The following is a 14,771-nucleotide window of genomic DNA, read 5'->3' on the forward strand; positions in this document are numbered from 1 at the left end:
ATTATGATTAAGAATTTTTGTGCACCTTTATCCCCCTCAGACTCCTTACCTACCCACCCTAACCCTTCCCCCATGGTAACCACCAGTCCCTTCTCAGTGTCTGTGATTCTACTGCTGTTTGTTCATTCTGTTTTCCTTTGTATTTATATTCCAGAAGTAAGTGAAATCTTATGGTATTTGTCTTTCTCTGCCTGGCTTATTTCACTGAGCATAATACCCTCTAGATTCATCCATGTTGTTGGATTTCTTTCTTTCTTTTTATGGCTGAATAATATTCTATTGTGTATATGTACCACATCATCTTTATCCATTCATCTGTTAATGGACACTTAGGTTGCTTCCATTTCTTGGCTGTTGTAAATAGTGCTGTGATAAACACAGGGGTGCATATATCTTTCCAAATCAGGGATTTTGTTTTTGGTTTTTTTTTGGGTAAATTTCTAGAAGTGAAATTACTGGGTCAAATGGTATTTATTTAATAGCTTAATTTGATCTCTAGTAACCCGCTTGGTTGTTTTTCTGGTGTAGTCTTCTTTTCTGCTAGTATTTATGAAGTTCCTAGAGTCATATAACTGACCTGATGAATTACAGAATTCCTTCCCCTCATGAGTTTACATTCTAACATGAGAGACCAGAAAGAAGTATCATAAATATGTTAGATGAGCAGAGTAATTAAATGGTTTTATTGGGGCAAAGGAATCAATGAGGGCCATATTTACAAAATTAGTGTAATCATTGGAGAAATGTTTCCTAAAAATTGTGAGTCAGGATGAGTTTTGATTCAAAAGAAACAATGAGTAAGAGTTAGAGAGGCGCTTCCATTTATTTGAAAGAGCCTAAATAAATTATCGACTTCAATAATCCTTCAATCTAATAAACAGTTATTCAGTATATTATTCAACTCTTCATTCTTATTTTAGGTGTGAAGGTTATAGAGATAAAATAAAACACAGTCCCAGCTTTCTAGGAATACTTAGTTTGCTAGAGGAGATTAAAAAAGGAAATCAATAATATTGATACTGTAGGGTCTACTAAGTAAATAGACAAGTCCACTGTAGGATGAGAGGTTTAGCAAGGCTTCTCAGAGTAGGGGATGCCAGAGGGGAGTGATAAGGGTCAAGAGGGGCTAATCAGATAGGAAGGCTGTACTTGAGGAAAAGTGAACAATATGTTTAAAGGTACTGTATAGGAGTTAACGTGGCTTATTTAGGAAAGTCCAAAATGGCTCAGTGGAGTTAGAGAGTCACAGAGAATGGTAAGCTGTAGGAGATGGATATGGAAAGAAAGTATGTCAAGGTTTAAAGGTAATGTATGTTAGGCTAAGAAATTCAGACTTCTTCCTGAAAGCAATGTAGAGGCATGGAAGAAATTTAATGTCATAATAATATTAATCAAATTTGTGTTTGAGTTAAGTTTCCCTGTAAACAGAATGAAGAACATAAGGGAGCTAGCCAGGAAATAGGCCAAATAAGAGGTGATAAGAGTGTGACTAAGGAAATTGACAGATTCATGGAAGAGAGGGACAAAGTCAGGAGATACTCAGTAGTATTGAAAAGACTTAGGAACTTCTTAGATATTGGAGTTGAGAAGGGAAGAGTCTAGGTAACTCTCAGGTTTCTGGCTGGGTTAATTACGAGAATAATGGAACATTTCATCGGAATATAGGAAAACTTTTTTTTGTGGTAGGTGGGAATAGGAGGAGGTAGTCCAATGTAGAATATGTTGTGTTTGAGTTTTCCTATGTGACAGTGACATTGCTCTTCAGTTTATGTAGCTAGATACTGATAAAGAATGGTTGTACTTCAGCATGTAGATAGAATGGCTAATAGATCCAGTGCTGAAGGAGTACATAGAAGACATGAAGAGCATTTATACCCTGGATAAAGCTAACATTTGGGAATGAATCAGGATAAAAAAGAAAGAGAAAGAGAGGAACTACCCTCACCCCACCAAGGAGCAGCTCTAGAGGCAGGAGAACTGTCAGAGGCAGGAGAGTTTCATGAAAAGAGGAGTAAGCTCTTAGAGGAGTAAGTCATTAGTGTTCAGTACTTAAGAGGCTGGGGAAACCAAGAACTAGCAATTTTTGTTTCACAGTTGGAAGATTATTATTGATTTCAGCAGGAATAATTTCATTTGAGTGGTATTAGCTGCATAAAGTAAGAGTTATGTAATCCAAGATCAAATAAGAAATTTGATTTAAATGACAAGTAGCATTGAGGACATAGCAGTAGGTTACCAAAAACCAGGTATTGCAGGACTAGCAGGTAGAGTGCTTTTTTTTAAAGATGTTTATTTTATTTGTTTAATTAAACTTTTTATTTGAGATAATTGTGGATTCTTCACATATAGTTGTAAGAAATAATACAGAAACATTTCCAGTACTGTTTGCCCAGTTTTCTCTAATGCTAACATTTTGCTAAACCGTGGTACAGTATTAACATCCAGGATATTGACACTGGCAAAGTCAAGATGCAGAACATTTCTGTACCACAAGTATCCTTGTGTTGCCCTGTTGTGCTGTCCCTACCACCCCCCACCCCGCCCCACTTCCTTTCCAGCTCCAACCGCTCCTAATCAGTTTTCTCTTTTCACTATTTTGTCATTTCAAGAATGTCATATAAGTTGATTCATACAATATACAACTTTTTGGGACTGGCTCTGTTTTCACTAAGCATAATTCTCTAGTGATTCATCCAGATTGTTATTTATATCAATGGTCTGTTTCTTTTTAGTACTGAGTAGTATTCCTTGGTATGGATGGACAACATTTTGTTTAACCAAGCACTAGTTGATGGAAATATGGATTGACTCCAGTTTTTGGCTCTTATGGATAAAGTTGCTATAAACCTCTGTGCATAGGATTTTGAGTGAATGTATGTTTTCATTTCTCTGGGATGAATGCCTAGGGAATGTAATTGCTGGATCATATGAGTCATAAGATAGTTGCATGCTTAGTTTTTAGGAAACTGACAAACTGTTTTCAGGAGTGGCTGCACCACTTTACATTCCCACCAGCAATGTGTGGATCATTGAGCCTCTCTACAGTTTCACCAACATTTGGTGTTGTCACTGTTTGTTTTACCCTTTTTTTTTTTTGCCATTCTAATAGCTGTGTAGTGATATTTCATTGTGGTTTTAATTTGTGTTTCTTTAGTAGCTAATGTTGAGCATTTTTTTTCATGTGCTTTATTTTCCATCTTTATATCTTTTTTGGGTGAAATATCTCTTCATGTCTTTTTCCCATTTTCCAATTGGCTTTTTTTTCAAGTGTTCTTTATGTATTCTAGATAAGAGTCCTTGTCAGATAGGTGGTTGTAAACATTTTCTCTCACATAAATTGGGACAGTTAAAGGCTTCTTTTTTCATTTATTATGGATCGTGCTTTTGTTGTCAGAGTAAGAATTCTGTAAAGTTAGAGCTGGAGCCTACAGGCCTCCTCTTTTTGTTTTTTGGTTTTTTTTTTTGAATTTTATAGTTGTTTTACATTTGTGTAATCCTTTTTCTGGTTTGATATCAGGGTAAAACTAACTTCATAAAATGAATTGGAAATTGTCCCTTTGTGTTTTCTGAAGAGATTGTGCAGAACTGGTGTTAACTACAAGTCCAGTTTGTTTAATAGTTATGGGACTGTTTTATTAATTTCATGTTAATCATTTGTGCTTTGCAAGGAATTGGTCCATTTCATCTAAGTGGTCAGATTTATGTATGTAGAACTGTTGTAGTTTTTCCTTACTACCTTTGATGTCTACAAAATCTGTAGTGATATACCCTGTTTCATTGCTAACAATAGTGATTTCTATCTTCTCCTTTTTTTTTTAAAGATTTGTCAATTTTATTAGTCTTTTCAAAGAACCAGCACTTGCCTTGATTTTTCTCTTGTTTTTGTATTTTTTCAGCTTATTGTTCTTCTCCTATTATTTTCTTCTTTCTGCTCTGTGTTTTGTTTTGCTGTTCTTTTTCTAGGATCTTGCATTACCAATTTGAGACTTTATCCTTTTTTCTAATATGGTAGTCTCCCCCTTATCCTTATCTCACACCATCACAAGAAGGGTGAGTACAGTAAGGTAAAATATTTTGAGAGGAGACCACATTCACATAACTTTATTACAATATAATTGTTATATTTTATTATTACTGTTCTTAATCTCATACTGTGTCTAATTTACAAATGAAACCTTATCATAGGTCTGTGTATATAGGAAAAAATATGGTATGTATACGGTTCAGTATTATCAAAATTCAGGCTTCCCCTTGTAACATATGTCCTGCAGATAAGGGGGGACTACTATACAAGCACTTTGTGCTATAAATATCCTTTTAAAAACTGCTTTAGCTGCATCCCACAAGTTTTGATATGTTGTATTGATTTTGATATATTTTGATCCCATTCATATATTTTTTAGTTTCCCTTGAGACATCTTTTTTGACCCAAGATGATTTAGAAGTTTGTTTTCAAATATTTGGAAATTTGCTATATTTTTCTGTTGTTGAGTTTTAGTTTAGGTCTGTTGTCAGAGAACACACTGTGTATTCCCATTATTTTATATTTGTTGAGTTATTGTTTAATGGTCCAGGATATGTGCCACTTCGCTTTATTTTCTGTGGGTACTTAAAAAAAGTGTATTCAGCTGTTGTAAGTGGAATGTCTATAAACGTCAAATAGATTCTGTTTGTTGGTGGTTTTGTTAAATTCTCCTTGAACTCTTCCTTATTTTCATTTTGTTCTAATAGTTCTTGAAAAATGTGTGTTCAGGTCTTCAAATGTATTTGTGAATTTGTGTATTCATTCTGTTCTATCAGTTTTTGATTTACGTATTTTGGAGGACTGCTGTTTGATGAATACACATTTAGAATTGCTATGCCTTTTATCGTTTTACTATTATGTAATGTCCCTCTTAATCCCTGATCAGTTTCTTTCCTTTTAAGGATACTTTATTTAATATTAATATAGCCACAACTGTTTTCTTTCGTTGTATGTTTGTATAATATATCTTTTTTCTATTCTTTTACTTTCACCCTGCCTATATCATTACATTTATTTATTTATTTGTTTGTTTATTTACTTATTAAATTTTTTGGGTCATCCATATTTGATGTCTGGTTTTGGTTTTTGTGTTTTTATATTTGCTTTTGTTTCTTGAAATTTTTTTAATTCTACACAGAAATTCCAGAAACAGTATTTCTTTTAGTTTGGATAAATCCTGCCTCTCTATTCTAATTCTTAGTAGCCCTCTATTCTGAAGGATGGCCAAACAGATTGGTTCTGAGAATGAATTATTTGTTGACTGTCTTATAAAACACATCTGTGGGAAAAGGATTGTGTTTCTACTCTTAAAGGAAGGGATTTGTCAGAATTTTCATAAAATCTAAGCATTTTCCACACCCAGGAATGTTACACAGCAGCTCTTCTGTTGCTGTGTTTTGTTCTCAAGCTTCTGTAAATGTCACCTCTCTCCATGTCTTTAAGAAGACATGATCATTTCAGAATTTTTTCTTCATCTTCTAAAAATCCACATTTAAACTTCCACATTTCCCGTAATTGCTTTGTTTGAGCCCATAGCCATCAACACTATTTCATATAGGGAAATGTAGAATCTGTATAATTAAAGTTATAAAAATACTACACACATAAAATACAGATGATCTGACACTGTTACTTAACATATTTTGCTAAAGGACCTAAACGTTTTTTCTTTTGCTGGTATGTTGGTTTTCAAGATTAATGAGTGCTTTGTACTTAATTTTTAGTAGCTGGAAAAAAGGTTAAAATTGATCTGTAGGAGTTAATGGGGAGATATAGAAGCTTAATTCTCTTTTTTAACATTGTAGTTACTGTTGAATATTCATTTTCTCTTACAATTTACTTTGGATAGAAGATATTTTAAAGAAAGTAAGCTATTCAAACATGTAGTTGATCTCTTAATCAAATTTTCATATTTCAATTCTGGATGTTGAAGAGTAAAAAATGTTCATGGGATTTGAAGATTGGCGTAGGTGAATGGCAACATTTTAAAATTTGTAAGCACTTATTATTTTTGGATCTCATGATGTGTAGGAGAATTTTAGGGAGGATAAACTCTACTAAAGTGAGCCATAGTTGTTGAATAGTAATCATTTTTTGTTTAATTGCCCTAGAGATTGTTAAATCCAAAATTTAACTTTATTTGCTGTTGTTATATACACTTCCTGAAATCTCTGCACTCATACATAGAATGAAAACAAACAATGATCCTCACTTCCACTCACAGACATGAATACAGAATATATTCATTCTTGGGTGTGTTTTGATGCACAAAGCAAAATTAATCTTTCATAAAAAATGGAAGGTGGTAGGAATAGAAATGAGTCTTCATTCGCAGGTTCTGTGTTTCTCCCTTCTACTCCCTTCCACTTCTGCCCCAGTGCCCCTCACCCCTGATGTCCATGGCAGTGGTGTCCGTCCTGCATCCTCAGAACACTCGACTGCTGATCGCTGTCTGACTCTGAACTCAGTCTCCATTACTATTACTTTTCCTTCTTTCTCTGCTGTTTTAATTCTACATCTACTTGAGATTTCTTTATTTTACCCAGTTCATGTTTTAAACACTAGAATTTTATCATTACCACTGTCCTGCCCTCCAGCAGTTTCCCGAGTTCTTTCAAGAAAGTTTTTTTAAGAAAATCATTATTGTCTTCAGTTTTATTAAAAACATGAAATGTTAAATTAAAATTATAGCAGAAGAAGCATATTGGGAATATTGGACATTATCCTGATATTAAATACAATTACTCTATGCTAATATCCCTCCCCAAAACCTTAATTCAATAGATTGACTAATTTCTATCTACTTGTAACATAGTATATTCACTGAAGCGTAGAGCTAGCTGTTTAACAGAATTACTTGACCTGCCCTATGACAGGTCTGCCCTATGACCTGCCCTATGACAGGTAGGTACCAGTCAGAATTTAGCCTGTTATATCAACAAAAAGCCACAGTGATTTTTTTTCCCAAAATTTTAATGTCTCATTACAATTATTTTCTTCAATACAGGTTGATTAGAGCACATGCCATCTAATCTGTAACTTACATAACATAATTTTTCAAAGAACATATTATAAAATATCTAATAAAGCATTCATACTGTTCCTTATAGAAGTTTTTACCTCTGTTTAATTTTCAGTACTTTTATATAAATTTCATCACCTGTTTTTTCCCAGTGTGGGGCTAAGAAAGGGAATGGTAATTGGAGATTTCCAAGCCAAACATACTTCCCTGTTCCACAAACAATCCAAATCAAATAAAATTAATAAAGTTAGTATTATTAAAGTTGGTTGCTAGGTAAGCTAGGGTTAGGTAACAACAGAGATTTATTCTCCAGATATTTTTGTGTAATAATTTATTAAGCAAAATAGGTAAAAAACAATTTGCAGACACCCCCCCATGTATAATAGTTTAATTAGCAGGGCATAACCAAAATTAGATATGAAGAAAAACACCTTGATTCAGTGAATACCAAAAGCTAAAGGTCCAAGAATTCTCCCATTCAAAACACAAGACAGAATGAAGAATTACCACAACTCTCAAGCAAAAATAAATAATACCAATATCCAGTTAGAGGAGAACTAAAATAGAATTTAATGTTGGTGAATATTATAACAGGACTAAGTTTGACATGTAACAGGGACATCCAAAATAATGGTGACTTGAACAGAGTGGAAGTTCATTTTTCCCTCAAGGTAATTAATTTTTCTCTGAAATCAAAAACATCCAGAGTAGCTAGTGCTCTGCCATGCTTAGCATTGGTGTCCGTGCCCAGGTTAGCTGCTGGCCCTCTGTGCCTCTCAAAGCCAGTCATCACCTTGCAGTCAGGCTCTCAGGGAGGCAAAGGCAGTGAGGCCGAGGGGAAACACTTTCTGGAGGTGTCATGTGCCTTTAAGCAGCCTACCTCAGTTGCTTACTAACATTCTGCCTACATTTTATTAGCCAAAACTCTTATGACCACAGGAAACAGGGAAACTGGGATGTTAATTAACTTGATTGTGGTAATTATTTACAAAAGTAAGTGCATATCAAATAATCATGTATACCTTAAGTTACAATACTTAATTGTCAGTTATATCTCAGAAAAGCTAGAAGAAAAGAAGAATAGCTTAGAGGCCAGGAGAACCTAATTGCAGAAAACAGGAAATGGGTAAGTATATAAATTAACAGTTGAAAAGAAATCTGGATTTTATTCTCAACCCAAAACAATTGTTTGCTGCTATGCAGCTGTACACATTAAAAAACTTTTTTGTTTTACACCCAAGTGAAAATGAGACATTGGTCTATCTAGTTTTCTCTTTTTCAGTTTCTGATGCTTGGTCCCTTACTGTTATAATGTCTTGCAATTTAATGTGTACTATCATATGCGGAAGGCACATTGAAATGCAGAAGCCGAGACCCTGGGGAAGGGCTAATGGATTACTGATTTGATTTTGTTGTCAAATACAACCAGTAGTTAGTTTGCCATTTTTCAGAGCATTAAAAAGTTTCTTCACCTTAGCTCAAACAAACATGAACTAGCAAAAACATTGTTGGACTCTGTCATGTCTCCTGGCAGTGTTGGCTTGTGCATGTCATATGCAGATTGAGTGCTGGCTGCAAGAAACCCAGCATGGAAGGTAGCTACATCAGGTTGACAGGTGCTTTGTAGTTTGAGATTTACAGGAAGGGATTTATAAGGTCAGATGTGGTTCTCAGATGTTCTGTTCTGATTAATTGGCAACGATGATTTTACATACGCCATTACACAGCCCCTGACAGCCACCTTCTGTCTTAATTGCAGGACAGAGATCAGGTCAAGGCAGCCCCTTCAGGATGACCTTCCTTTCTTCGAGAAGCCCCCAGGCAGGCAGTTTTCCTTACCAAACCTGAGTCCAGAAGAGCCTCAACTAAAGACTCCGACACTAGCCAATGAGGAAGCACTGCAGAAGATCTGTGCTCTTGAGAATGAACTTGCTGCTCTAAGAGCTCAGATTGCCAAAATCGTGACCCTGCAAGAACAGCAAAATCTCATTGCAGGTCTGTAAGTCCTACATTTGTTTTAACCATAAAACTGGAAGTAGCGCTAATTGTAAAATTTGTTTGCAAGTAACAGCCATTGGGGTTGTCAGAAAATCCAGGGTCAGGACTCCTTGCAGCCTGGACAGGACCTACGTGTATAAGTGGTGGTTTGTGCTGTCAGAGAAGATGAGTCAGTGTATTTGGAAAACACTGGAATTCATACAGGAAGTTGTGGCTCATGTGAGTCCCATGGGAAGCTCAGTTGTCTATGAGGATAACACCAATCACGTCAAACACGAGGCAGTATCAGAACAGCCCTGCCAGGGTTGAGTGCTCTTTACTTGCATGCATGTTCTGGATTTCTGCCTCCCTTTCATTTTCTAAAATGGGGATAATAGCACTTGTGTTATGGAGTTATTGTGGGAGTAAATGTGATTATTTAAAATGCCTTCAGCACATAGTAGCTACTTAATAGTCATTTTCTCTTCACCAGAATAGACACTGGATTCAGGTCTTTTGACTCCTGGTCTAATACTGTTGCTTTTATTAGTGTGGCATTGTCACCTGGGAGGAGAAACCACAGCCTTGAAATCCTAGCCCATTAATCTGCTGGCAAGTCATGGTTGTTTTTCCTAGTTGTTCCTGAGTCCTGGTTGGACTAAAGGGCGGGACGGTTACTCTGCCTCTGAACCACTTCACTTGTTCTTCTGGAGTTCACTGTAATCGTCCACGGAAACCTAATCCCACCTGAGTCTGGCCGAGCTGGACAGAGGGCACGTGCACTCCCGGCACCCAGTGCCTGGAGTCGTCAGTGTTGAACTTTTTAAAAACCAAAAATCCTGCCCTTTTCTTCTTTTAACTTTAAATTGCATTTCTGTTTTGCTTTACTTCCCTCTTCTGGCAGACTAAGAAAATGCTGTAAATAGTAATTTGGGAATTTATGTTAGATGTTCTCTCTTTACAGTCTCAGTCCCATGAGTAAACTCTTTTGCATCAAGTTCCCCCTAATCACTATATTTCACCTAATGAACACCTCTCTAACCTCTAATTATCCGGTGAATTTTTTTGGTCATTAATAGCTATTTTAACTTGTAGTTACTTCCTGTTTTGGCAGTTAAATATAATGCTTTTTTTTCTTCCAGGAATTTGTTCAAGAATAAATGGAAAACTTTTCTTTTAGGTGCATCCTGGTCAGTGCAGGCCTTTAATGTTTAATAAGTCCATTTTAGGCATATTTACGTGGGGTTATTGTGGGAGTAAATGTGATTATTTTAAAATGCCTTCAGCACATAAATATGCCTACCACGTAAATATGCCTAAAATGAACCATCAATTTATCAATAGTTTTTTCAAATGGTTATTATAGTATTAAATTGTCAAACTGTTATGTAGAGTATTTATGCAATTCAGACTGCTTTATATTCCATCTAAAAGAACCTACAAACTGCAAAAGTCAGACCTGAACATATGATAACACAAAAACGTCACTGTTAATTAAGTTAATGGAACCTCTCCATCTGGAGAGTTTGGGATTAAGTGATAAAAGTGAGTGAAATTCAGGCATTTAGATTGTAAGTAAGTAACTAAAACTTCCTTTCTGCTTACATAACAGATTCTTTTTAGGAATATTGTTTTCAGGGATATAAAAGTCCTTCACACAATTTTGCTTTTAAAAATATTTTATTTGCCTATTACCATTGTATTAAATTGATATTTCCTTATTTCTGTAGGTGATTTAGATTCTACAACTTCTGTTACCACAGCACCACCCCCTCCACCGCCCCCTCCGCCGCCCCTCCCTCTGCCAGGGCCCCACCCAAGTGTGTCAGCTATTGACCTGATTAGAGAGCGGAGAGAGAAAAAGGCCTGTGCTGGGAAGACTTTGGTGGAGAACAATCCAAAGAAACCTGATATGCCAAATATGCTAGACATACTTAAAGATATGAACAGTGTAAAACTTCGGTCAGTAAAAAGGTGAGGATATTTACTTTCCTTTTCACTTCCCATTTTTTTATCTCTTGTAAAACAAAATACTAAGCTTCTTGAGAACTTTGTTTTATAACATGACTACCATGAATAGTTCTAAGTTTCTAATTTAAAAAGATGGGCCCTAGTGGCTCCTAAGTTAACCAACATTAACTGTATTCAATGTTAAATGCAAAATAAACATTCCCAGGCTACTTTTTTTTATCCCCATCACATTTAAAGCCCTTTCATTTAGTCTTGAGTAAAGCTGTCATGTGCTCTGTGGTACTCACCAGGCTTACAGAGGAGAAGAGAACTGTAATTGCCCTGAAGGAGAACATAATCAGTGCTGTTGATGTGAAGTGAGGGGCTGGTCATTGGGTACCTTTTATACTCTCAGAGCTTTTAATCCATCTCACTGCTATCAGTGTGTGTCAGTATTGAGTATCTTTGAGTTTTTGAGATTTATTGAGTATCTCTGATGCTAGAGAAGTGCTGTCAGGCATGGATAGGCACACAAAGTACTTCCTTGAGGGATGCCAGCATATTGAAATGTCCCCTTGGTTCCTGTTTATTTCTCTAAGGACAGAACAAGATATAAAGCCCAAACCAGCAGATGCTACCGATCCTGCTGCCGTCATAGCAGAGGCTCTGAAAAAGAAATTTGCTTACCGGTATCGAAGTGATAGCCAAGGTGAAGTTGAAAAAGGAATTCCAAAGTCTGAATCCGAGGCCACCTCAGAAACAGTGCCGGTGAGTGTTAGGTCGCTCTGTACAGCATTGCTGAGCACCTGCATTTTACCAAACTTTGCAAGATGCGGAAGGACATGCTACAGAATTTAGTCCCTACCTGCAAATAGATTACTTATACAAGAGCATAAAGAAGGAAGTGAAAGTTAATCCCTGGTTTTACTTCTTAGTATCTCTAATGTTAAATTTTCCATGATGTGTTTTATTTATATTAAGCATAATGAAGTTCATGAAATTCATTATAATAAAACACTTACCTTAGGACAATATGTATGTTGTGATATAGATACTGAAAGAAGCATCATTTTCTCTTAGGGCCCCTGTGAAAGTTTTCTGAAAGGGGTGAGATTTGGCCTGGGTTTTGCAGGATGTGTGCCATGTCACAGGTGGGGATGGAGCAGATTTCACACAAGCCCTCAGATATTAATTATTCAGGTTACAAAGATGGGGGCTGTGTGCTTACCTAGTCTTAGAAAGGCAGTATCTTTAAAATCACTCTTTAGACATTGAAATTTTGTACTTCCTTCTTTTACTAAGAGAAGTAAATTGGACTAAGCCAGGGTTTTGCTTTGATGATTGTAGTTTTCTAGGAACTAATAGTGTCCTCTTTGCCTTTGGTTCTGTTGATATGTTGTGTTTATAACAATATGTTGACTCATCACGTTTTTAACATATTATCTAGATAGCTGCATGGTTTTTCATAGGACATACCCAGCCCTTTGATCTATGATTGGGAACAGGGCATATCAGTACTGTTAAGTTAACCAATATCTTTAATACTTTTTGTTTGTTTTTTCTTTCCTAGTTTGGGCCACACATGTTGAAGTCTACAGGAAAAATGAAGGCTTTAATTGAAAATGTTTCAACTTTCTAATAGATATTGGGTTAAGAAAGACTATGCTGGTCCAGCTGTTGGTTTGTTAGGGCTGTTTGGTCAGTAGAAATAAATACAATTTAATAAATACATGAATTTAATATTCAGTGGTCCCCTTTATCTGAGGATTAAGCAGTAACAAAAGCACTCTAAGTTTGTATTTGCATTTATAAGGAAGTCAGTTCTGTTCTGAAATTTTCCATATGTTTTCTGACATGTTTTTAATATGGTGCCAGGGTGTTTAGGTTTCCAGTCTCAAAAACAATTTTATAGATTACAGAACAAGGACAGGACATTTGTAGATGTTTTTAAATCTTAACACTAATTTATCTGTACAAATGTTTTATATGCACGTATTTGGACATAAAACAGTGTATGTAAAATTCAGCAGTGACAGCAGTGAGGGTACTGTTCCCATCATTTGTTTCAGTGACTGTTTACTGTTTGCTGCTGGGAAGGCTGGCAGAACCCAGTTGTTGGAGTGAAGTATTTGATGGAATCTTTGCCTTGAATAGAACTTCGATCTTAAGATTTTCTCTCACATATTCTCGAGATGGTGTTTTGAGTGGGAACAAGATGTTTCCTAATCAAATTCCATAATACTTCCCTTTAAATGGAAGTCAGGGACCATGAAAGCTGCTTTTACTTCATTGCCAGTGTGAGGAAGTGAGGAAGAAACTGGTTTTCGAATAGTGAGGAGTCAGGTTATGGAACTAATTTAAAGTAGAAACCAGAATGTGCCACCTTCCTTTCCTTTCAGTTTAATAAATGGCATAGTAAAGATGACTTGTGGCTAAGTTAATATTTCTGGAAATGTTAGCATAATGGAGTTAAAAAATTTTTTAATATTGGTCAACTACAGTAGTAGCTTTATAATGAAACATTGGACAGGCGAAAGAATTTCCTCTATGTTGTTTATCATTGTTCAGAATGCTGGTCTGTTGGATTATGTTATGTGACACAGTCCTTAGGCGTTACTAGAAAGTGGAGAACTGCCTTTCTCATCAGGGCTGAAAAAATTGTTTTAAGTCATTGTTTTTAAATGCGTGGTACATTTTCATGATTTTATTTCTGTTAAATAACACTCAGCTATAGTTAATGCCAGAATTTCCTACCATGACTATTTGGATTATTTAAATATAGCTAAAAAGAAAACCTTGTACTTTCTGGGAGGCTAAGAGATGAGAAGATTAAACATTCACTTCTAAGTTATTGAAAATATGTGTGATGGTCTAAATATTAGAATATAGTAGCCAAGGTAGTTTATATGGTTTGGTTATTCAGCTTAAATTTGAATTGGCTTATTTTACATGTTAATGTACATTGTTCCTGATTTATATGGTTTAGAAATTCTGCCTTTAAAAGAAAGAAAATTCACCTTACATATTTTTGACCTCTTAAATTTGTTACCAGTATTGAATTTTGGCCACTGCTCCAATATAAGGAAGCTACTGTTCTGAAATAAAGCAAACTTTTATTTTCCTTGGACCATAATGCCTATGTGTGTGTGTGTGTGTGTGTGTGTGTGTGTGTGTGTGTTTTACAATAGGTAATATTCTTTTATATTGCCCCTGTAACTTTAGAATAATTTGCTTCCTGCATTTTCCCTTAAATTATATCACATCTTATTTACCTTTATTTTTTTATTTTAAAACTTAATATTGTTAGTATTACATGGGTGTTTTTTGAAAATCTTAAATACCCTTTGCATTCTGATAAAACCAGAAGCAGAACATGCATTTTTTTTTAACAATACAGTTCTCTAAAGGTATTTCAACATTAAAAGAGAAGAAAGGCAGTCACTTGGAAGGAGTTTCTCCTCATGATTCTCACACCTATAATATTTTGCCTACTATGATTTTGGATATTCCAGGAACTCACTATATACTCTCAGTGAGTATGAGTCAAAGAGCACTGGACTTGAAGCTATACAAGATCTGAGTATGTGCTTCTGGTCAAGTCAAGTCACACCTCTGTTTTTAAAATGAGAATAATGCTTAGTTAAAAAAAGTGTTTTTGGATTAAATGAAATAATGATTTTGAACAAATTCTATGAGTGTTAGACTGCTGAATAAGTTTTTACTTACATCATTTTACATGAGATCACTGTAGTTTCCAGTAGACTGATTTCTTCTAGAACATGTGGTCCCCTGGCACTT

At 35.5% G+C, this 14,771-nt stretch overlaps 1 protein-coding gene across 1 annotated transcript in view; it reads left to right on the forward strand.

Annotated features, from left to right (window-relative positions):
• The window catches only part of MTFR1 (mitochondrial fission regulator 1), a 48,359-nt gene extending 34,259 nt beyond the window's left edge, over positions 1-14,100 (forward strand). Inside the window, exons 5-8 of the mRNA XM_036998239.2 lie at positions 8,806-9,041; positions 10,754-10,997; positions 11,573-11,741; positions 12,544-14,100. Of these exons, the coding sequence (XP_036854134.2) occupies positions 8,806-9,041; positions 10,754-10,997; positions 11,573-11,741; positions 12,544-12,612 (718 nt within the window). The 3' untranslated portion in view covers positions 12,613-14,100. The remainder of the gene's footprint in view (positions 1-8,805; positions 9,042-10,753; positions 10,998-11,572; positions 11,742-12,543) is intronic.
• The last annotated feature ends 671 nt before the right edge of the window (positions 14,101-14,771 follow it).

The sequence above is a fragment of the Manis javanica genome, chromosome 2 (assembly GCF_040802235.1).
Source record: "Manis javanica isolate MJ-LG chromosome 2, MJ_LKY, whole genome shotgun sequence".
Lineage (NCBI taxonomy): Eukaryota > Metazoa > Chordata > Mammalia > Pholidota > Manidae > Manis > Manis javanica.